This window comes from Arachis hypogaea, chromosome 13 (assembly GCF_003086295.3).
Source record: "Arachis hypogaea cultivar Tifrunner chromosome 13, arahy.Tifrunner.gnm2.J5K5, whole genome shotgun sequence".
NCBI classification, from domain to species: domain Eukaryota; kingdom Viridiplantae; phylum Streptophyta; class Magnoliopsida; order Fabales; family Fabaceae; genus Arachis; species Arachis hypogaea.
In genome coordinates this window covers 131162854-131187832 of record NC_092048.1, presented here as the reverse complement: position 1 = coordinate 131187832, position 24979 = coordinate 131162854, and the positions used below count along the sequence as shown (strand labels likewise).

The following is a 24979-nucleotide window of genomic DNA, read 5'->3' as shown; positions in this document are numbered from 1 at the left end:
GCAATATCAGAATTCAGGCTAAGGTTTAACCATGCAACTACATAAGTATTGCAACGCTCCCAAGCTTCATAGGTAGGATCGTGTATCTCAGGTCTAGGTAAACTACCATCAATGAATTTGATCTTATTCTTAGATTTCAGAGCCCTAACCATAGATCTACTCCAATCTCCATAATTCTTTTCATTAAAAATGACATTTGTAATAGCGATACCTGGATTTTCAGACGGATGCAAGAAGAAGTGATTCGAAGGATCCTAATTGAATCCTCCACCATTCCGACTCACGTGAGCGTGAATAGCAGAAAGCTGACTCAAAAATACAGAAATTTCATGCAGATCAAGGTTCTCCAATGGCGATCACGCTTGCGGATTCGTTCCTGCAGTGTCGCGAACTGGATCCATTCACTGCACGCTTTGCGTTTTCAGAACTTGCGTTTGTGATGTTCAAGCATAAAACATTGAGTTTCTCCTTCGATCCCAATCTCAGGTGCCCTCAGCAAGCTCCACGCTCACCGCACCATGTTGAAGTGTGGTCAGTGAAGCACTGAGCACAAAACAGAGAAAAAGATTTGGGAGAAGAAATGGAATTGAAAATTACTCAACTATAGTGAAAGATCTCAAAACTATACAAATGGGGATACAGTCTCTTATATACTAGTGAGGAGTTACTAATTAGACTATTCTAACTAACTAATATACATAATTTAGTCACACCAATTGTGCAGGTATGAGAGTTATACTTATCTACATAAGCTGCATAGTAAGTTAAGGTGAGTGGGAGTCTTCTTATCAAGTAACATCTACGATTGATTATAGTTGTAAACTTTTTTTATATTCTCAGAACATACAGAGTTAAATTCTTTCCTTAAATACTCTCAAAAGGTAATATATATAATTTTTAATATTTTAAAAAAATAATTTTAAATATATTTTTTATACATATTTATTGTTGCTTCTAGAATAAAAATAAAATTTTTAAATTTTATCACAATAATTTTTTGTAAGAATAAATTATTTGAATAAATTAAATTTTAAAATAACATATTTTTGAAGACAATTTTTAAAAATGAATTATTTTTTTAAAAACAAACAGTTGAATATTATACTCTTATTATTGTCTAGAATAAAAGAGTATTGTACTCTTTATTTTTCAAATAAACGGTGATTGCTATTGACCTGTTGTACTTAAAAAGTAGTGTCTAATTTGCTAAAAAAAATTAAAAATTAATATTAATTTAAAAATATAAAAGTAAATAAATTTTCAAAATTTAAAATTTGCTATAAAAAAAAGTTAGACAAAATTTAGATACCAATTCATAAGTACCATATAATTAGTCATAAATAAAAAAGTAAAAGAAAGTCAAATAATGCAACACCACCTTCGATTCTTAGTTTAATGGTTTTTTTTTCTTATTTGATAAATAATTATATTATTATTTAAGCGGTCAAATATTAATTATATTATAACTATTTTTAATCTTGCCAAAAAATATTGATACAGGTCTAATTATTAAATTTCATATTTTTTTTAGATTTTTTTAATAATAGATTAATTTAAGACCTTTTTAACCACTCTACCTTGACCTATCTGAGAGATTTGAATAACAATAATGTACAAATAATCCACCTATACATAATCTGCTACAGGTGCCAGGGATTACGTTTCCTCATAAACCGCGCGCTATATCTAGCAGCGATTTATGCATGGTACATGTTAAATTGGTTTTGAAATCAATGGGTAATCAGGTACAACCTGAACCGAACTGATGACATTATCTAATAATTGGTCCAAGTAACGGTTATGAGGTGCAGATCCCGAACCAACATGTAAACCCGAACCTTTATTAATTAAATTAACAAAATATAAATTTAAAATATATAAATGCATTTTACTGATTCTAACCTAATAATCCTAACCTAAACACATTGTAGTGACAATCACCCATGGTATGAACCCTAGCACAGCTTCCTGACCACCTCACCGTTACTTACTCAACCAAAACGGTAGCAGCTTCCTCACAATAGCTTTCTCTCTGTCGGCGTTTCCATCAGTGTTGTCTCTGTCAGCATCATCATCTTCGTGACCTTCAGCATCGTTTTCTCCATCGTCTTCTCTGGTAGCGGCAGCGTCGTCTTCTCCGTCAGCGTCATCTTCTCCGGCAGCGTCTTCATCTTTCATCAGCGTCGTCGTCTCCAGCAGGGTGCTTCATCCAACGTGCGTCAATGTATGTGGCGTGATCTACTCGTCAACAATGCCGTCACCTCCGTCTGTGGTGGTCGTCTTCTCCGATTAGGTAAGTGTTAATTTTTCTGTTCAAATTTTATTTTTGTTGATAATTTTTTTGTTCAATATTTTTTGTCTGTTTAAATTTTTTGTTAAAATTCTAAATTCTTAGTTCTTGTTGATATTTTTTTATTCAATTTTTACTAGCTGTTTATTTTTTTGTTGAAATTATGAATTTTTAGTTCTGGTTGATAATTTTTTTGCTCAATTTTTACTGTCTATTTATGAGTTATTGTGAAATACTAAAATGTATAAAAATTCTGTGTAGTTGATGGTTCTGTTATATGTTTCGCTGCTTCAAAAATGGGAAAAACTAACACTGTCAGCGACACTGTTGTTGGAAGCACTTTCTCTCTAAGTGCAGCTACTCCCACGGTCATTGACAATGGTATTTTTGGAACATCGCAAAGTCCAGTTCCTCCACAATTGCTTACCTCAAATCCTTCATCAGAATCTAATGCACAAACACAGACCGAAGCTGCTGGAACTACTGGTAAGCCTCCAAAAGAGGTAAAACATAAATCCAATAGGGCACTTAGTAGCGTTTAGTCTAGTGGTCGTGTGCTTGACTAATTTAAAAGCTCTTTAAGTCCTTCTATTGTTGAGCCTAATTTGCTCACAAAATTGGTTGAGGACTCAAGAGAAGATGCATGATTTAAAGAAAGAACTTGAGGAATAAGAAAAAATTGAATTAGGTAACTATTTTTAAGGACAAATCACTGAAATAAGCTAATGGGAGTTCAAAATTGCACCAATCAGCCAAAAGAAAAAATGGTTCATGAATCAACCAGATGCACAATTCTATGTAATTCGAATTAGGGTCATTCAAACTTCAACTCTATGTAATTCGAATCAGTGCACGCACACACCCACTAATTTGAATCAACCTGATTCGAATTACACACACACGCACTGCACTTAGTAATTCAAATTGGCCATATTCGAATTACTCAATTTTTGGTGCAAGTAGTAATTTGAATTAGTGTGTTCGAGTTACTCCAGATTCGGCTATAAAAGTAGTTCGAACCAACCTCATTCAAACCACTTTTTCAATAACATACCCCACCAAATCCCAGAGAAAACGATCCAAAACGACTCCAACAAAGGCTTGAGCAGGATATTCAGCCGATGAGGGATAATCCAGACAGACTTTATCGTTTGGATGAAGTATCCCATATAGCCGGTGTCATCAACGAAGAGGTTAGTACGAAATCTTTTTGTTAAAAGTAGGATTAACTAACTTATTTGTTTGTTTATATATGTTATGTTAGTGGTTTTGATAGTAAATGATGTTGGTAACATTGTATGTGAATGATAGTATAAGTTTCGTTAGTGATTTTGTATGTGGTTTGGTAAGCGGTTTTACTAGCGGTTTTGTAAATGGCATGGGTAGTTGTTATCTTAGTTATTTTGTTAGTGGTTTTAGGATGGTTTATTTAGTGGTTGTGCATGTGGATTTGCTTGTGGTTTTGTTTGTGGTTTTGCTAATGGTTTTGCTAGTAGTGTTGTGACTAGTTTTGGTGATGATTTTGTTAGTGGTTTTATTAGTGGTTTTGTTGGTGGTTATGTTGATGGTTTTGTTGGTGATTTTGTTAGTAGTTTTGTTAGTGGTATTTGTCAGTGGTTTTGTTAGCGGTTTTAGTGGTGGGATTGCTAGTAGGTTTGTTAGTAGTTTTGTTAGTGATTTTGTTAGTGGATTTGTGTGTGGATTTGTTAGTAGATTTGTTAGTGGTCTTGTTGATGCATTTGTTAATGGTATTTGTCGTCATGTGTCTGAATCTCCTGCCCTCATCCCGATGCTGAGTCCACAATGAATACTCAATCCTGTTCGCTCAATCACACATGGCAGGGTCTTCAGACCGCAGAATATCAAACCAGTAATCAAATTCGACCTCAGTCTTGGCATATGTTGCATTCACAAGAAGCCTCCTTGCGTTCTTGCGCTTGAATGTGAGGGCGAAATTTTCTGCCACGTGCCGAATACAGAATGCACGGTATGCAGCAGGAGGTAGCCATCCTCCATCGGGAGCCTCAAGTGCAGCCTTGATCCCGTTGTGCCTATCTGATATAACCAGGAAACCCGGTTGTGGGGTCACGTGCTGCCGGAGATGGGATAGAAAGAAGGACCAGGACTCCGCATTCTCCCCCTCCACGAGTGCAAATGCAACAGGTAGGATGTTGGAGTTCCCGTCCTGTGCAATCGCGACGAGCAACGTACTCCATACTTACCATACAAGTGGATCCCGTCAACACTCACCAATGGCTTGCAGTGCCGGAATGTCTTAATACATGGTGGAAACATCCAGAAAAGCCGGTAAAAATATGCTTCGAGTCATCGACCTGCCCCCCACTCGAACTGGACTCGTCCTCAGCACTGCAACACTACCAGGCATCGTCAACTGAACTCCTAACATCCACCGTGGCAGCTCATTGTATGACTCATCTCAATCACCGTAGATATGGGCGGCGGCCTTTTGCTTCGCCAACCAAATCCTCCTATAAGTCGGCCTGAACCCAAAGTGTGCTGCCGTCGCATTCAGTAGAACCTTGATGCTGACGGATGCATCAGCTCTAACCATTGGCATGATGAAGGCCGAGATCACATGATAGTCCATAACACTTCCCTACATAACGGCGATAGTCGGACTCTACCACCTTGTACTGTACCCAGCGTCGGATGCTATAGGTCTTCACACTTAACACAACCTCATTTTTATCCTGAAACTACTGACCAACCTGAAACTCTGTAACACCACCAATCCCCTGGGCATCTCTAGCACCAAATCCAATAGGCTCCCCAAGAACCCCCTCCTGTCTCATGGCATCCAAGTCCAACGATAAAAAATGCGGAGGGTATTGCTGTGTCCCAGAACTAGAACCACCACCAGCCCCAGCCGGATTACTCCCTGCAATCTCATCCCCACTATCATCAGCAATGAGATCCGGCTCCACATCATCATCGTCAACATCATCCAGCAATGCATCGACCATACCAGCCGGTGCCGCATGCTGTAAACAAGCCGGCATCCTATCCACGATACCCACCTCTCCGCCTCCATTACAGTTCAGATCAACAGCGAACGATGGGGAGGCGACTGGTTCATCTGGAGGTTCATTCACAGGGATGGACGAAGCTACACCAACAAGTCTCGAGCTAGAACCGGCTACCGTGCCTGTAGTGTGGGTATTCCGGTTTGAACCCCCGGAGCTAGATACCACATCAACCAACTTCGCCAACAGCTCAGGTGTCCTGACCTCTGGAAACTGCCGACGACAATGAAACAGGACCTATAAATCCTTATCACTTCCTATGGTGAAACAATCATACTTCACAATTTCTTGCAGCACTGAGATCGAAATGCGATGGAATAACTTCTGAACCAGTTTCACGCCTTGCAGACCAAGTTTCTGTAGTATAGAATTCACAAAGTCGTCATAGCTCGTCGTAGGCCTGATAAATATACTGAGGGGATCCTTATCAGTGAACTTCACACCAGATCGTGTTTTTCTCTTAATTGATCCTCCGTGATGTACCAACACTATAAAACTCTCCTCACTAGCCATTTTGCCACTCTAATGAGATCAATTTGCGTTCACACCATATTTATACACCTCTGGCCATGTATAATTCAAAACAACATAATTCGAATTACTAAGTGCAGCGTGTGTGTGTAATTCGAATCACCCTGATTCGAATTAGTGGGTGTGTGCATGTGTGTAATTTGAATCAATGTGATTCGAATTACTCTAATTCGAATTACATAGAATTGTGCATCTGGTTGATTCATGAACCATTTTTTCTTTTGGCTGATTTGTGTAATTTTGAACTCCCATTGGCTTATTTCAGTGATTTGTCCTATTTTTAAATTATATTTCTTTAAAAAATTATATAATTGTTGTTATTGTTGAGTCTCTAATCATAATTTAATTATTGTTAATGTAGAGCTTTTATCTTTAACAATATATAATCAAGTCGTTGGAGTTGATGTTGTTTACAGCAATTTGAGGTTAATATTTTTTCACTAATTATTTGTTTGTTGAATTACTTCAATTAATCAATTTCATATATTGACATTGGCTAATTATATGCTAATTTTTTGAAAGTCACAACAACTCTTTTGAACATGCTTGGTTGATAAAATGAAGGATTATGGAGTGAAGGCTTTGAAGGATTATTTATATTGCAACTTTGTTTTTAGTTTTTAATGTGTTTGGAATTTGATGTGTTTGGAATTTAGTATATTTAAATTTTAATGTGTTTAGTGTTTAATATATTTGGATTTTAATGTGTTTGCTGTTTGGATACCTCTAGTTTAGATTTAATATGTTTAGACTTTCGATTATGATAATGACTTAAGTATTTAGCTATAATTGTGGATTGTTATGGGTATTTTGTTATTGTTAGCATATTATTGACTTGTTTATTGATTTTACATGTTTATTATATTTACAGAATTTTTAAGATAAAAATTGTCTTTTTTTTTATGAATTTATGTTTTATCGAGTACCCGATTATTCAAACCAAACCAATATGTTCTTCTTAGTCGGTTTGGTTTGGTTCGGGTACATACACAAAATAATTAAACAACGTAATCTGAACCAATTACAATTCAATTAGTTCGGTTCTAATTTCACCCAAAACCCAAACCAACTCGACCCGTGAACATCCATAATGCACGATTTTGGTGGGGATTCTCATATTCAAAAGAAAGATGTTACTCATCCTTTAAATTTTAGTCTTTGGTTAGTCTTTCAATTATATCTTAATTAAATTACATTCTTAGTTTTTAGATAAATACATTATTAATAATTAGAATTATGTAGATATTATCAACTACAATTTCAAAATTGAGTGAACAACATAAATACATCTAAAATTTAGAATTTGCACATCCAAAACATATTAGCATTATAAAATATATGAGAATCTCTTCAAATTATTTTATTTCATTATTGTTCACAAGGAAAAAAAGGATCTTGTACAGAATAAAAAGAGGTGCAACAATGACAAAAAATGCGTAAAAAGAATTTGAACACAGACACATCTAAATACCTGGGATACATTTCTGGCGTGGAGGAAGTAGCGACGCGGAGGAACGATGACGAGGATGAGTGCCGAAGAGGAAGGCGGCACGGATAATAGGGCAGCGGCGGCGCAGAGGAGGAGAATAGCGGTGCGGAGGAGGACGTAGCGGCACGGAGGATGAAGCGACGATGGAGGAGGAGGAAGACAACGGACGATGTGCAGCTTTGTGATTTTACGGCATTAGCTATCTAGATCGTTGAAATCTGATATTTTTTTAGAGTTTTTATTTAGGAGGTGTTGATAATTAAAATCTTTAAAATTGTTTTGAAAATTTTAAATTTTAGTTTTACTTAATTTATTTTTTGGATGTGTATTTAAATTATGATGTTTTAGTAATTAAAAAATTTTAAAATTAAAATAAAATGTTAAAATAGAATTTTAAATTTTAGTTTTATTTAATTTATTTTTTGAATGTAATTAAATTTAAAAAAATATTAAATCTATTTAGATATGTTTGTTTTAATTTTTTTAAATTAATGTAATAAAAATCTGAATAACAAATAATTTAAACTATATATATATATATATATATATATATATATATATATATATATAAGATAGGTAGTGATTTTTATTTTCGATCAGTCAATTTTTAAAATTATTTTATTATTTTAAATTATAAATTTTTAATCTTAACATCTAAATTCTAAATAATAAATACTAAATCTTTCAAAAATAAAAAATTTTAAGAATTATAAAGAATTAATTGATATTAATTAACTAAAGATTAGCTTCTTATACTTTATATTATTATTATTATTATTATTATTATTATTATTATTGAAAATGTCATTTGGCTAATTTATCAGTTGATTGTAGGGCCATATTTGTGATAAATAATACTAAGAGTACTTTAGGAATAAAAAGTAATTAAAAATCAAATGTTTACTAAGCTTTGAATGGTCTGAATTGACACACTTGTGGTCGTTTTGTGTTTGTCTTGTTTGCTTTTTCATATTCTTTGTCTGTCTCCATCATTTTTATATGTGGATGCTACTTTTATTGTTAACTTGATTCCTAGTTTTGCTTTGTTTTTTTGTTTTTTCATTTTATTTTCAGTAAAGTCTATCACACTGGAAAATACAGGCGTGTCTTATTTGATTATTGCATGATATATATAGATTAATAATAAATTAATGTTTTCATCCAAAATTTGGTGGGATAGTAATAATGCATGATTTTTTCAGGAAGAACTTTGGTACACTGTGTATGCTGTGTTGCTCCGAACAATTTTGTGCATTATTAGGATAAAGCCCGGGACATTGAAAACGAACTGAAAGTGAACATCTAACTGTGTTTCTCAATTCTGTTTGTTTCTTCTCTTCCACATTATTATTTAATTTAAGCCATGCATGTGACTGTCGGTTGTGAGTTACAGTGTGACGAAGAAACACATTATTATTATTATTATTATTATTATTATTATTATTATTATAATAGGTAAAAACTTGCGTGTAAATAAATTATATTTACGTAAAGTTAATAAAGTTAATAGTAAAAAATTGTTAGATAATTTGATTTGACTAGAGTTATTAATTATTAACTTCATGTAAAGATAATTGCACGTAAATTTTTATATTATTATTATTATTATTATATACGGCAGTATTATATAATTCATTCGATTTATATATAAATGTAGTTATAAGAGATACACATAACGTTTTTAACTTTAAAGAATCTACGTAATTTTTTTCTTTAGCTGGTTTAATTACGTTTTTTACCCATTAGTTTAGGTAGAAAATATTTATATTATAACCATGATATTTTTTGTTCGAATTTAATAATAAAAAAAAGTTTTTTTTTTTTACAGATATAAAACTATAAGGTATATATATTCTAATTAATTTTCATTATTATATAATAGATATAACTATAGCAGCATGTCTTTATTTTGAATTTCGTGAATAAATTGTATGTAGAACGCGTGGATCATTACTTAATAAAGAGAAAAATCCAAATCAGCCCCTGACAATTACCTCGAAAGACAACGAGGCCCCTGACAAAAAAAAAACTCCAACCCGGCCCCTGACAAAAAAAATAAACCCAATCCGACCCCTGACAATTACTTCGAAAGGACAACGAGGCTCCTGTGCCAAAAAAAATCAATGTTATTTTTTTTGGCACAGGGGCTAATCTGTCCCAAAAAAAATTTATCAGGGCTGAATTGGATGTTTTTTTTTCTTGGGGGCCTCGTTGTCCTTTCGAGATAATTGTCAGGAGGCGGATGGGGTATTCACTCCTTAATAAATAATGAAGCAAGCGCAAGTGCATCAGTAGTTCAAAATAAATAGAAAACCATGCTAAGTAGTGTAGTAGAATATGAATATGTTTGAATTATATATGCCGCCAAAATGAATTGCATGAAAAAACGGATATGATAATAAGTTTTGTCTGTGAAGACTGAAGAGTAATACTACTAGAATGATTTGTTATGAGTTGCCAATAATTTAGGTGATGACACAACTTGAGTGATCAAATTAAGGGTAGATTTCGAGTTTAGGGTGGATATGGCTATAACATTGAAGTTTCAAATTCTTAAGGTAGTGTTTGTTTTGAGGTACTGAGACAGAGATTGGGAAACTGAGACTCAGTATCGTGTTTGTTAGTTTAGAGACTGGTACTAAAATTTCTGTCTCTGTCTCTAAAATTTCAGTATTTCAGTACCTCAAAAAAGTAGGGACACAGGGGACTGAAATTTTTAGAGATGGAGACTAAAACTTTAATAACGTTTTATACCTAAAATACTTTCATTTTAATTAATTAATTCTAATTTTACCCTTTGTGCAAATTAAATTAGAGTTTCATTCTTGTTTCAATTCCTGTCTCCTATTTTGCACCAAATAGAATACTGAGATTTATTTCAATCCTTGTCTCTTAGTCTCAGTCTTTCCGTCTCTGTCTTTTCACCAAACGCTACCTAAGGGAGTAAACAAGTAAGATATCAATTATGTTAACGTTACCGACACCAAGGAGAAAAGTAGAATACAGCAGTATCATCTTCATGACTTAGCTTGTTATATAATAATGTTCATCTATTTAAGAATTCATAAAATTAATTTCAATTTTAACTATCAAAACTTTAACAGTTTTATAATTTTTACCAAATATATATATCTTTACATCATTTTCTTGGTGTGTTATCTCTTATTTTCTTTTTGTAGGTTGTTTAAACTTTAACGTAAAGTCTTATTATTCTAAAATTATTCTAAAATTAGTTTGCTTTTGTACACTAGAAGAAAGTTATCGAATATTGTTGGATTTATTAAAAAGTTCTGTCGGTAATCTGTTTATCATTGAATTTAGCATAAATCAGACTGTATAAACTTTGTCAGTAATTATTTACTGGCAGATTTTTTTCGTCCACCGCTAATTATCGACGAATTTAATGTCGGATATAAACTTTTAATTGGCAAAATTTTTAAAACTTGTTACCGTTAAATTTTTCTCTCAATAAATCTGACGATAATATATTATTTATTATTAATAATTAAATTAATAGTTACTAACGAGTTTAATCGATAATAAACTTAAATTTAATAATTTTTAAACTAACAAAATTCAAAATTTTAATGACATCATACATAAACTAACAAAATTCAATATATATAACCAATATATAAACTACAGGCGTGTAATAATATGCTAAAAGATTTATTTTGTGATCATGACATTATAACAGATAGTAAAATACAGTATACAATATGACCCATTAAATATAGTTATTTTTGGCATGTCAATTTTTTTTCTTTTTTTTTTCTTCCAATTATTTCTGGCGAATTTATCTTGGAAAATTGAATCTAACGGTAATATTTTTACTCGACGAATTTATTGTTAAATTTGTCGGTAAATCCGCTACTAATTTTTGACGCTAAATCCAATCATAAATCTGACAGTATTTAACGTTTTTCTTGTAGTGGTATTTAACACAACCACCTTCAATTCTTTTTCTGCATATAATGGAGAAATTCATAGAATACTAGTTAATTAAACAGTGTGAAAGTATAAGAGCAGGTAATTAAATAATTAATAATCCCATCAGAAAGTATAGAAGTTTTCTTTGTAGGGAGTAGGGGTGCACAGACCCGGCCCGGTCCGAAGGCTCGGCCCGGTCCCGAACACTTTTGGGGCTAATTTGGTGTGATTTCATCGGGTTTAGGGCCGGGTAAGGGTCTCAAAAATAGACCCGGTCATTATTTTGGGTCGGGTCCGGGCCATAGCTCGGGTCACCCGAAGTCGGCCCGGTGACCCGGTCATCATACACAATTAATATTTTGTGTTATTAGTGATGGATCATGACTATTCTTATGTGGAATTTAAGTATTATAAATCTTAATATTTTGTGTTATTAGTCATTATAAAACTATAAGTTAATGTTTTATGTTTAGAATGCATAAGACTTTAGACTAATGCATAATATTGTGTTATTTGTATTGATTTAAATATTTGGTATTATTAGACAATATTAGTATTGATTGTGGTTATACTTTAGTATTGATTGTGGTTATGCTTTAATTTTGAAGAATGGTTGGTTCTTGTTATATTTTTCTAAGTGAATTTTACCATGTTAAATAATGGTTGGAGTCTTGGAAATTTGGATTTTTTTACATGCTAGCTTACAAGAAGGTATCAACGTAATGTAATGTTAACGGCCCGGCTTTTACCCGGTTTTCACCCGGTATAATTGTGACCCGAAAGTGTATTGGTTTCATCGGGTCTAGGGCCGGGTTCGGGTCTAATAAATAGACCCGGTGTATATTTCGGGCCGGGTCTGGGTCACATCAAACTCGGCTTCACCCGGCCCATGTGCACCCCTAGTAGGGAGGCACAAGCTAAAGAGGTAGCTAGGCATGGACACCTAATTAAAGGCAACAAAATTAACATATAATTGATTAAGTGATAAATACTCTTGTAATCTTGTTTATTAATTAGTCTGTGTGTGTGTGAGTATTAGCAAAATTGAGAATGCAACTCTTTTTAAAAAGTAATCCGTTATTAGAAATGATAAATAGAATGACAGATTATATATTTTAAATGCTTTTTTAATTTCAACAAATGATTAAATTAATTATTCTTTTTCATATAATGTATGACAAAATAAAATGTTAATATTTGTTTAGTAAAAAATACAATAGTCTTTATTTAATAAAAAATATTTAAAGAAAAATTTTATATATGAATTTTTTATTTTCGAAAATTGTAAAAAGGTTGGCCTAAAAAGAACTGATATGGAATAGCTGCTCCACATTTGAAATGGTTAGGTCTATATATATAAAAATGACGGTCTAAACTATGAAAAGCATAAAGATATGTTGATCATCATTTTGCCATAGTTCTCTAATTGGTTAGGCACAGGGACCAGGATTAGCCGTTACTTTCGTTCTAAGAAACTAGCTAATAATAATGGTTAGGACCCTAAAGGAAAAGTCAAAACTTGGGTAGGCAGAAATTCCAAAATGAAGGATGAATTTCCCAAAAACAGCATGCAACTTTCCACATCCAAGCTCACTTATCTTGCACTTGTCTCTCATAGAAGTGGTAATGGAGTGCCTTAAAATTATTCAGCTTCAACTTAGATTTTCTAGAACAATATCATCATTATGCTTGCATTACGTTTCTGTATAGATATATGTTCATGATTTTGTTATTATTATGCAATTATAATAATATTATATAGGTTTAAAATTTAAAATAGTTCTTGAAATTAGTTACATTAAGAAAGTATTTAAGATCTCAATTGTATTAATTACATTGTTGAAAATGATAAAAATACATTATGTTAGTCCCTTAATTCTTTAGATGATGGATTCACAGTGTCGATCTTTAAAACTTAGTTAATGTAATTAAAATTTTGAAAACTATTTAAAATTATATATACAATTATTCTCAAAAACTATTTTAAAGATGAACTCAGATGTATAATTAGATGCAATGCACGTATAATCAGATTTTACTTTATCAAAAACAATTATATTAAAATTCTAAAATAATGTCAGATATTATATTGGCGTGCATAAAATATTTTTGTAATGTTTTTACTCAAACTAACAAAAAATAAAAAATATTTTTATTTTTAATTATATTAAATATACATTAAAATTATTTATTAGAATAAAATATATGTGTATTAACTAATTTTAGTGAATAAATTTTGTTTTCTATCTTTTGCCTCCAAATACTGTAAAACAAACACTCTCCTAGTCTCCTGTGCTAAAAATGATGGGAAATCTATTCACAATCAAAGGCCATTGGCAAGAAGCATAATGATATGAGGGAGAACCAAATCGAAAACCAGAGCTAATAAGTGGTAATCTAAAGTAGTGCATTGATTTTACTAAGCAGTAAGAAGAAGAAAGAAGAAGGGATAAGAGTGAGATTTGGTGAAATAGAAGGGGACAGAATAGACATCCCCCCCGGAAATACAGGGAGAAGCCCGTACATTCTTTTTATTTATTTAATTTTGTAATTGGCCCTTTCACCAATGAAAATTGAATAAAAGGCTCTCATAAAATGCATGAGCCACTACTACTACTACAGTCTACAGTACAGTCATTGTTCTTGCTTGTTTCTTTCTTTCTCTCTCTCTCTGTCTCTCTCTGCCACACATCACACCCAACAGTCTCAGCATTGCAGCAGCTGCAACCACTGCTCCTCCTGCTGCTTCACCCTGCAAACCAACAAAATAAAACATTTAACAAAAACAAAATATATTAAAAGAGAGTAAATAAAATAATGAAAAAAAAAAGGATTTTGATGAGATAAATGGGAATGAAAGCATGATTTGATGGTACCCAAGAGAGAGAGAGAGAGAGACCCCATTTCACTCATTCATTCAAAGCCAGGAAACAAAAGTAAAAGGAAGAAAGAACCCAAAAAAGAAAGAAAGAAAAGGAAATTCATCAGAGAGAGAGAGAAAGAGGGTCTCTTTCTTTCTTTCTTTTTGGGAGTATTGGGTCAGCTTCTTTTTAGCAAATGCCAAAGTTAGCTCTCTGAAAAAATGCAGTACCCATCATGAGAACATGAAATGAAATGAAACCCTTCTTCTCTTTCAAATCCCTCTCTCCATTCCCCATTCCCTCTTCTTCTCCACGCCAAGTCTTCAACTCCAAGTTGGTACCTTTTGCTACTCCATTAGCATTGTTCACAAGTTCTTTTCTTTCTTCTTTTAAATTTTAATTCTCATGGCGGGTTTGATTGATCTGAACACCACGGAGGACGATGAAACGCCGTCGTATGGTTCCTACGCTGCTTCTCCATCTTCTTCCTCCTCGCACTCGGGAACAAGCACTGCTTCTGTTTCAGCTTCAGCTCCTGTTGTTCCTGGTTCTTCTTCTAATTCCGTGTGTTTGGAGCTGTGGCACGCGTGTGCAGGTTCAATGATCTCGTTGCCGAAGAAGGGAACTCTTGTTGTGTACTTCCCACAGGGACACTCTGAGCAGCAACTTCACGATTTTCCTCTCTCTAACAACAATAACAGCATCCCACCCCATGTGTTCTGTCGCGTTCTCGATGTTAAGCTCCATGTGAGTACTATCTTCTTCTGCTCTCTGTTCTTTTATTTTGTTGTAAAGTTGATTTATTTTTCTGTTTATCTTATCTGGGTTTTGCTTGCTTGATGATGTATCACAAAATTATACTTTTTCATTTCCTCTGCTTCTTACTGCTTAGGGCGAGTCATGTAGAATAGAGAGCTTTAGGTTCGTCTTATTTGGAAATTCTTACGTGTAATGTGATGTTTGTGCGTTGTGATTCTTGTGTGCAGGCAGAGGAAGGGAGTGATGAAGTGTATTGCCAGGTTTTGCTTGTTCCTGAAAATGAGGTGAGGCTCATTCATGGTTTTTCACCTTTGTTCAGCTCCTTTTTAGGGAAAGCGATACCGTACCTAAGTCTAAGGGGCTAAGTAAAATTGACAAGATTGTGATAATTGTAATTCTTATGAATTTGCTTAGTTGAGGTAAAGCTCAATTGTCTAGTCTTTGAAATCCAAAGGTGTCAAAAGTACACAACATAGCTATAATTTTTGTTCTGTGTCTCTTTCAATGGTATTAGTAGTCATTTAAACACATTAACAGACCCTTACAACTGAACTGAACAAGGGAACTATAAAACACATTCTATTGTTACAAAGTTAAAAGAAAAGAGAGCTATGCTTTGGTACTAAATTGAGTTCCCTTCTTAAACTTTGATTTTGCATGAACTTGGCTGTTGTTTATATGAAGTACAGCAAAAATTTCAGGAAGGGGATATTGAGGCTGATGGTGAAGAGGAGGACACGGATGCTGTGATGAAGGCAACAACACCCCACATGTTTTGCAAGACTCTGACAGCTTCTGATACCAGCACTCATGGTGGATTCTCAGTTCCCCGTCGTGCAGCTGAAGATTGCTTTCCTCCGCTGGTAATTATAATGAGGATACATTCACTTCAAACTGACCTTGATCAAGTGTTTCCTTGATTCTACTTTTCGCATTTTTTTTATATCTACTGATGTTAAGCTAGCCTTTGTAAATGTATTGAAATTACACTGTTGTAGAATTTGGAAGTTTTCTTTCATTTATCATAACAACTGGCATCAATTTTCCTAGGATTAGGTAAGATCTGTAGTTTGAATAATTATGAATATAAGTTATAACTCAGTGTTACTTCAGGATTATAGTCAACAGAGGCCATCACAAGAGCTTGTAGCAAAGGATCTGCATGGCCGGGAATGGAAGTTTCGACATATTTACAGGGGTATGTCATGGTGTCTCTTTTCTTTCTAAGGAAAACAGTGAGATTGTGGATATGTGGCTGTTTGTGTATTTCATTAGTATTTCCTGTTTCGTCTGAACAGGGCAGCCACGAAGGCATTTGCTTACCACTGGATGGAGTGCATTTGTGAACAAGAAGCAGCTGGTGTCTGGAGATGCTGTCCTGTTTCTTAGGTATTCAGATCTAAATTATACCAAACATTGAATATTAACTAGTCTTTATAAGAAGGACATAACCAACATTTTATACTTAATGATAGGGGGGCAGATGGTGAACTGAGATTGGGAATTCGTAGGGCAGGTCAATTGAAAAGTGATGGTAAATTTTCAGTTCTCCCTCACCAGCAGTTGAATCATAGCACTCCTGTGGAAGTGATTAATGCTCTGTCTTCAAGATGTGCCTTCAGTGTTCACTATAACCCAAGGTATTTCTTCTGGTTTTTCTCTTCTGCTTTCCAAGTTGTTGAAATGGAAAATTTCAGTTTCCAGTTATATGATGTGATTCAGAAGGATGTTTAGTTATATATCAAATAGAGAGATATTCATTCGATCACTATCTTCCCGTATCGTCACAGTAAACGAACAACTGAATAGGAGATTTGGTTCTATAGACTAAAACAAGCTACAGTAAAGTTCTTGGCTACATCCCTCAGAAATTGTGAAGCCAATTTTCTAAGTTTTCTGCTTATACATTAAGCTTTTTCACCTGAAGATCTCCTTTTGAATGTCACTCAATTTGTAATTTTTAATTTGTCACTATAATTTTTATTTACCCTGTTTCAAATACAATCATTATTCAAAATCTCTCATTTTCTTTTGCCAATAGCATGGTTATTTACCCTCTGGTACTTCTGCAAAACCTTATTACACAACCAGTATTTTCTGATATATCTAGCCGAGCAACATAAGATTCCTGCTTTTTCTTCAGTCTCAGCTCATTAACTTAATGGCCCCATATACTATTCTTTAAACATTAAAGATTTCTGCCTTGGTGTGCCTGGTATCTGATTATTGTCTACTATAATTAATTGTTTCTTTGTAGGGTTAGTTCATCAGACTTCATCATACCTGTCCACAAATTCTTGAAGAGCCTTGATTATTCATATTCAGTTGGAATGAGGTTCAGGATGCGTTTTGAAACCGAAGATGCTGCAGATCGAAGGTTTGTTTGTGGTTTGTTCCTGTGCTTTGATGAACTTAGATAACCCTGTCAATGGAAAATCTTATTTGGACTTCTTTTGGCAGAATCACAGGATTAATTATTGGGATTAATGATGTTGATCCTGTCAGATGGCCCGGATCAAAATGGAGATGCCTGCTGGTATGTTGTTCACTTGTTTGGATCATTCTTACTTTGCTTAATATACTCTTGTCAAATGAGCATGTTTCTTGTTTACTGGATTTTAAGGACTCATCAAGGATGTGACATCATTTCTTCAGTGATTTAAATGATGGCAGCTATAAGTTCTCTTATCATTGTAGGTAAGGTGGGATGACTTAGAAACCACACGGCATAACAGGGTTTCTCCATGGGAGATTGAGCCATCAGGTTCTGCTTCCACTGCCAGTAGCCTGATGACAGCTGGTTTGAAGAGGAGCAAGATTGGATTGCCTTCAGCACAGCTAGAATTTCCAGTTCCCAGTATGCATCAATCTTTTTTCTTTCTTTTGATCTGGTTTAGTTTTTAGCTTGTCCAATATTCAGCTACTTAAGTTGTTATTTACTTCTAACAGATGGGATCAGTACATCAGACTTTGGGGAATCACTAAGGTTCCAGAAGGTCTTGCAAGGTCAAGAAATTTTGGGTGTTAATAATCCTGTCAATGGTATTAATGCTCAGTGTCACCAATTATCGGAACTAAGAAGGTGCTATCCTGGTACAACCTATCCTGGATTTACCACAGCAGGACATGGTACAATCCCACAAGTGAGTTCGGATGCTTCCTGCAATGGCATAGGCTTTGGTGAATCTTTCCGATTCCAAAAGGTCTTGCAAGGTCAAGAAATACTTCCAAGCCAACCATATGGAAATGGTCGCCTCGGAGCTTTTGATGGTTACCAGATGCTAAGGTCCAGAAATGGATGGTCTGCGCATATGAATAGCAATTCTTCTCATTTGCATGCACCCTTTCCATCTGGTCAACTGTCATCTCCATCATCCGTGTTGATGTTCCAGCAAGCATTTAATCCAGTTTCAAACTCTGATTATAGCAACAAAGCTAATCAGGTGAAGGGTGGTAAAGCACTTCAACGAGGTTCTTATGCTTCTGAAGTTGATGGTGGAACGAATGCTTCCTTCCCATCTTATGAGACAACTTTCCATGGGAAAGCTCAGGAAGGAAAAAATTCTTTCACTTTTTTAAATCTGCATGATCAGTTGGGTGGTAGTCCACGTTCACCTGATTCAAGATCAGAGCCGAGAGGAAGTCAAGAGCTGGTTTCTTCATGTAAAAGCAACTGCAGAGTCTTTGGTTTTTCACTAACTGAGGGTGCTCCCGTTGCAAGTGAAGAGACTGACCCCTCTACAGTCACTTTTCAATTAAATTCTGGGCCTTCTTTTACAAGACATTGCCAATGAAGGGCATTCACGTAAGTGCAAGACATTCCGAAGTAACTCTTCAGAAGTAAGCAATCTTTTTCCTATGAGACACTGTATTTGATATGTCATTCTAGTGCACTTGTCTTAAGATAGATTCTGTAGGTAAACGCTAAACAACTTCACTACCTGGAATTGTTAGCACACAGTATTTGACTTGTATGATTAGTGGATTCAGTAACAATTATGAAAAGGCCATTGATTAGATCACAATAAGCATGGATCGTTAATAACAATGTGAGTGCACCATATATTGAGGTTAACTTTACTGGGACTAATTTGAAAATGGCAGAAGAGTTTTTATGCATGTAGTTTATGTTATTAAATTTTTCTTCCTTTCATATTATGTGCAGGGTCAACTGCAGCATTGGTTTCAAAGTTAGAAGAAAGCACAATGCATGTTAGCGATGATCACTGGGATAAATGTAGCAAAAGTGCAATGTCTTTGGCATAATAATTTAGGATTTTGGGTACCAAAATAAACGTTTATAGACATGTACCTGAATTTGGCCATTATCCTGTGACCGGATTCTTGTATTAATCTTTGTTTACTCTAACCTATATCATGTTAATGTACCTTTGATGAAACGCAACATGCAAGCACTTTGACTTAGATTCATATACTTTTGGTGCTTTCTTGTTTCTTTGTACTTGTATGATTTGAGAGCATGTCCCCCTATAAACAACTATGAAAACATTTTGACCACGTGAGTCACTACTTTCCTAGTTTCACTCCTGCAAATCTTGTTAGACCCACAGTTTTATGTGATTATTAGAAAGTTGTGCTTGTGTTATGACAGCATGAAAACATGACGCACTGCATGATCGAATAGCATTCATTTGGATTTGGACTTTTATGTCACGATCAATTTGTGTTAAACGGTAACTACGATGAGGTCGCAAAACAAGTTGAAGGGTCGCATGAGACTCTTTTTGTGCACCATCAATTGATGTGATGCAAGCACAAGTAGGCCACTGGATAAGGATATTTGTGTTGACGTCATTGTTCAAATTTAATTCCAGCTATATAAATTCCAAACTTGGTGGTTTATGAGATGCATCCGAGTGATGATTTCAAAATGACACCTAGTGCATACAACAAAAATATGAAACTAGTGCTGAGTAATCAGTTGAAGTATATTTGCGGTTCTCTACTGTGTCCGGATACGTACTACACTACTAAACAAATTGTGAACCACCTTTGCATTTAGTCAGTCATCTAATTATACAATTTTTTGTGGATCATAAAATTCATTAAATTATTCTTTCCCATTTTTATTTTAATTATTTAATTGTTGTTATTACTACTGTAAAATTCTCGTACGCTGTAAGCATCAGTGTGTTTTTCCTCTTTTCTCGCGATGATTTTTTAAAGATTGTTATGAGCCGAATGTGTTTGGTTGAAGTTTGTCATATACCGTATTTTTAGAAATGCTATGTACATACCAGAAAATTATATATGTATTGTGTATAGATATATATATTGCTTAATTTATTTTCAATGGGTAATTTATATTTTAATATGTATTCTCATTTAATTATCATCATCTATTAGTAGACCAAATTTACTATTTCAAGATCTGTTTTTAGTACTAACTCAATTTTCTGGTTCAAAACTAGAGTGATTAAGGACTATTAAAGAAGATGTGATTAGCCTTTATCGGATAAAACATTCTTATGCCAGGCCCTATAGTGTTACAAATGAGTCCAAATACGATAATATAGTATCTATTGTGCTAGCATTAGGTATTTTTGGAAATCTAAAAAAGAAGTGAGCTTGATGAATAGTTGAATCAACGTGCAAAACAATATATATAGAAAGAACGAAGAAAAATGGGTGTAATTTCGGTGTAATAACGTGGCACAATAATTTGACTGATGTTTCTCACATGCAAAGAGTAAAGATTAGGGTCATTGAGCTTCTCCGGAAGATATACCTTACCAAGCTTGGGGCATTCACACGTTGTGCAGCATAATTAGCAGCAAATTTAGACCCGATTAGATTATAACTTCTTATTTTGTTTCCAAAATAATTTACTTTTCGGTTTAGAAATTTTGTTATTCTTTTGACTTACTTCTTGGTTTCCTCCTGCAGGTAAACGTGTGCAAATTATGGGATGCTCCCATAAAGATGCGTAAAACGTCTTTTTGTAAAGACATTTACGTGTTAAATTATTATTGGACGTATTAATGAATCGGCTATTTTTAAATTTCTTAATAAATTAGAATAAAATCGATTTTTTTATAACAATAACAATAAACCAAATTTTTTTAGGGATTTAATTGTATTTTTAAATTTTTAGAAATTTAAATGTTCGAAAAACAAAAGATCAGGAATATAATTGTCTTTTTATCAAAAAATTTAAAGATATTCGGTTTAAATGGTATAATTCGATTTATTATAATAATTATAATGCAGACAATTTGGTTTATTATTGTTGCTATAATAAACCGATTTTGTTCGAGTCACAAAAAAAAAAAAACGATTTTGTTCTGATTTATTTTTATTAACCGGTTCAATAATAATGTCCAATAATAACATGACATGTGTAAACATCTTTAAAAAAAGACATTTTTAGTGTCTTTATTAAAGTGGTCTCCGCAAATTATACCTCAATCTGATTTCGAGTATGGACTGACTAAAAAAACGTTGGAATTCTAGAAATCATGTATTAAACCTAATGTTTAATTTGGATATACCGTGCTAAATAATTATTAATAATTTAATATATGTTATCCTCAAAGTTGTTTAGTACTAAATTTGAGTGTAAAGAAAATCCAAGTGAAACCATTTTCAAGATAGAAAAATAAGTGATCCAATTGAAATCATTCATTAATGTCACCGCACTTGCTCTTATATATTACGTACCTAATTGCGTAATACTCTGATAATCATGTGCATATGCTTTACCACTTGATGCCTTTCTTCTATATAAATAAACATTACATATTTTTCCCGCTTTTTTCATTCTCAACTCTCAACAAACTCCTCTCTTTCTCTCTGTCTTCTCAGTTTTTCAACTTTCCGATCCGCCGCCATAACAACATGCGCAAACATGATTCACCACCACCGCCACCAACGGCCCCCGCCGCCGATGGAAACCCAGGATCCAGTGCTGCCGTGCCGGAACCTGCCGCTAGTGTCCTGAAGCTGGTTTCTGATACAGCGGTTATAATCATAGCGAAAAGAGGATGCTGCATGTGCCCCGTTGTGCAGAAGCTCTTGCAGGGTCAGGGAGTCAACCCTCCTTTGTACGAATTCGACGACGAGCACGAAGCTATGGTGGCCGCAGCGGTGTCAGGGACGGTTGTTGGCGGCGGCGCAAAGGTGGTGGAGTTCCCGGCGGTGTTCGTGGGTGGTAAGTATTTTGGTGGATTGGAGAGAGTGATGGCGGCTCATATCTCAGGGGAACTTGTTCCTGCACTCAAACAAGCTGGGGCCTTGTGGCTTTAATTTTCAGCCTTTTCAATACTATGCATTACCTTAACCAAATTTTCTATATACAATTTTACCTAAAAAGAGAAATTCGTATTTTTCTTTGTTAGGGTTTGTTTCCAAAACCTGAAATTGAGACTGAGATTTTCGGATTTAATATTGTGTTTAGTAGTCAAATATTAAAATTAATCTTTAGAAAATAAAAATACAAGACTAAAATTTTTAAAATTTGATATTAGAACTCTAATAATATATTTTTTAAAATAATCTTATTTATCTTTTTAAATTTTAAATCTATTTCTGAATCTTTATATTTATTTAAAATTAAATATTATACTTAAATATAATTCAGTTTAATATATTTTATATTAAATATAATATAAAAATTTAATTTAGTTTTAATCCCTATCTTTTTAATCTCAGTCTCAATCTTCCTTTTAAATATAGTATTGTTTTCATCTTTTTTGATGTTGAATGGTATTATCTGAATATTATATGCAAAAAAATTGAAGAGCAGAAAATAAAGAGTGATGTTCTCACAAATCAATGCAAGTGCATGCAAAGTACCATGATTTTGGTGTCCAACAATATTATACATCTTTTTCTATTTTGTTGTTAATTACTGTTAGTCAATCTATTAAATAATTCTCCATGTATCTTGTCTTAGCTAGAGATAGAGGCATAGAGCTATGAATTACCTATTATAGCAGGACCATTATACTTTGATAATTTTGTATTGAATATTTGAATCAGAAGAAGAATATTATTATATAATAACCTTGCAAAACCGTGTGAGGTGAAAATTTGTGGTTCACACTTCACTACTATATGTTTGCATGGTTCTACTTCTACGTAATAGCTAATAATCGATAGTCTTTAATTTGTCGCCTATGATTATGGATTACCCTTAATTCAGTGGATTGTGAATGTATATACTAAAGTACTGATAGATGATTAGAGAAAATTAAATAAATGTTCCCGCCAGTCAATTTATCTTCATACTTTGGATTTTTGTTTTTAGTCATTCAAATAGCTAATCAAGTGATGCTAAACAGCTAAAGCCAAAATTTTAGAAATTTTAGACAGTATTGCTTTTCCCTTGCTAGCTAGAAATTTTAGAGGAAGTAGAGAATTGTTTTTTTCAAAATTTATACTCTATCATATGGAGTAAAATAAAACATCGAGCAACGTTCAAGTAGCTAGGAACCGATCATATGCAATATCATGCGTAAATCTACACCACTTTATTTACCCGTAAATATATATAATATGAGTAACTTGTTGGATTTGTCTAAAATCAGCTCAACTCTTTTAAATTTATCTAATACACTATATAATTTGAAGCATTAGATTAAATTGATAATAAATCTAATAATTTATATTTAATTTATAAATAATTTATTAAAATTTATAAATAACTTATTATAATTTATACTAAAAGACAACAAGTTTTAATATTTTAACTTTATTCCAACAATAAAATCTAAATTTGCTAACTCTCGTTTCAGCTCCTGAAAGAACTTTCCAAAAAAAACTTATCATCACGATTATGGAAGACCACCGTCATAAAAGACCAGCCGCTTCTTCATCTTCCCTCTTTCGCACCAGGTGCCTCTATGAAGCTACTCGATTTCTCGATTTCATCCAAATTCTTGCAATTATCTTTTACTAGAAACTTTTCATTGAAGGCCACACCTCCTTCTGTGCTGGCGACAAAAGGGGATGATTTGGTGACCCCTTAGTCCATAGGTTAGAAAGTTGCAACTTTTTTTGTTTCTTTCGTGGAAAGTGAATGATTCTTTTGCATGCATGTGATTATTGGATAATGAATCGTTGTTAGAATTTGGAGTGAGTTTTGTGTTGAATTTTGTTAATTTTAGGTGAGGATGCGGTGAATGGAGAAAAATCAAGTGTTGCAGCGGCTTTGGCGGCGGCTGCTGTTGCGGGCTGAATGAAGAAGTGGTCAGTGAAATCGAAATCAGGACCTAAGACAGCATGGGGAAGCTCCTTTCTCAGTGTTCTCAGGTTTGGTTCTTCGCTGTGAATTGAGTGTGCAAATTTTTCTACGTCTTTTTTTGTCTCTTGGAATACTTGAATGGTTTTTGCATTATGGAATTGGAATGCATGGTTAAAGTTGATCTATTGGAGTGATTTTAACGAATATTGAACTGCTTTGTCTTGAAATTTTGCACTTGACCTGCAAATTTGAATGATTGGTTGACTTTGCAAGATACTTTCTGCATTATGGGAACTGATGACTGAAGTTTCAAAAAATGCTTCTAATGCTGCATGCTCAATTGCACTTATCGTGGTGCTTATTGCTCCTCAATCACATATTCACATGTTGTTTATTAAAAACTGTACCTTTTTTTTGTTACAGTCATCACTATTAATATGTCTAATTTTATGGCGCCCCTTACCTTCTTGAAGTCCTTTGTTACACAGAATATTTCTATGCAATTTAGGTTTGGGCTCCATTCCCATTGTTAATAACTAATTTTTTTATCCATCAGCCATGACTTTAGCATATTCTTGCTTTTCAGATGATCAACCTGTTACAAGCAATTATGAAAAACTCCTCATTGTATGTGTTGGAATGGCTATTACCAAGAATTGGACTTTCAGACAAGATTATAGTGAAGGATGTAAGAACATTATGTGTAAATCGTGATTTTAACTTTTAAGTTAATCAAATTTGGCTTTTATTAGATTCATTTTTTACTTTTTGCTGAACTTGTAGGATGGTGCTTTTGTTGATTCATGAACTATGATTGTGGACGGTGCCAATTATGTGTGTCTTTGACTATTTGATGCTTCCTACAAATTA

The 24979-nt window shown here is 33.8% G+C and overlaps 2 protein-coding genes and 1 long non-coding RNA gene across 8 annotated transcripts; 2 read left to right on the top strand and 1 right to left on the bottom strand.

Moving 5' to 3' along the window:
* Positions 1–13745: 13745 nt before the first annotated feature.
* On the bottom strand, positions 13746–14298 carry LOC140178015 (uncharacterized). Its single transcript, XR_011869979.1, has 2 exons — positions 14161–14298; positions 13746–14036 (listed from the first exon to the last, which is right to left on the bottom strand). It is a non-coding gene; the product is annotated as an uncharacterized lncRNA (long non-coding RNA).
* On the top strand, positions 14031–19422 carry LOC112733548 (auxin response factor 3). 6 transcript variants are annotated; one of them, XR_011869978.1, is made up of 11 exons: positions 14031–14892; positions 15132–15188; positions 15606–15767; positions 16018–16102; positions 16203–16293; positions 16380–16544; positions 17162–17281; positions 17365–17440; positions 17602–17761; positions 17854–18953; positions 19070–19422. XR_011869978.1 is itself a non-coding variant. In XM_072212596.1 (11 exons), the coding sequence occupies exons 1-10, from the start codon at positions 14551–14553 to the stop codon at positions 18696–18698; spliced, it is 2103 nt and encodes a 700-aa protein (XP_072068697.1). In that variant the 5' UTR covers positions 14031–14550; the 3' UTR covers positions 18699–18709; positions 19070–19422. The 6 variants fall into 6 exon arrangements, 4 of the variants coding, with proteins under 4 accessions (XP_072068697.1, XP_025638326.1, XP_025638325.1 ...); XR_011869977.1 differs by having other exon boundaries at positions 15594–15767; XM_072212596.1 differs by having other exon boundaries at positions 17854–18709.
* A 2221-nt stretch (positions 19423–21643) lies between these two features.
* On the top strand, positions 21644–22297 carry LOC112733549 (glutaredoxin-C9-like). Its single transcript, XM_025782542.3, has one exon. It carries the CDS (start codon positions 21763–21765, stop codon positions 22168–22170), a length of 408 nt encoding a protein of 135 aa, XP_025638327.2. The 5' UTR covers positions 21644–21762; the 3' UTR covers positions 22171–22297.
* Positions 22298–24979: the final 2682 nt, after the last annotated feature.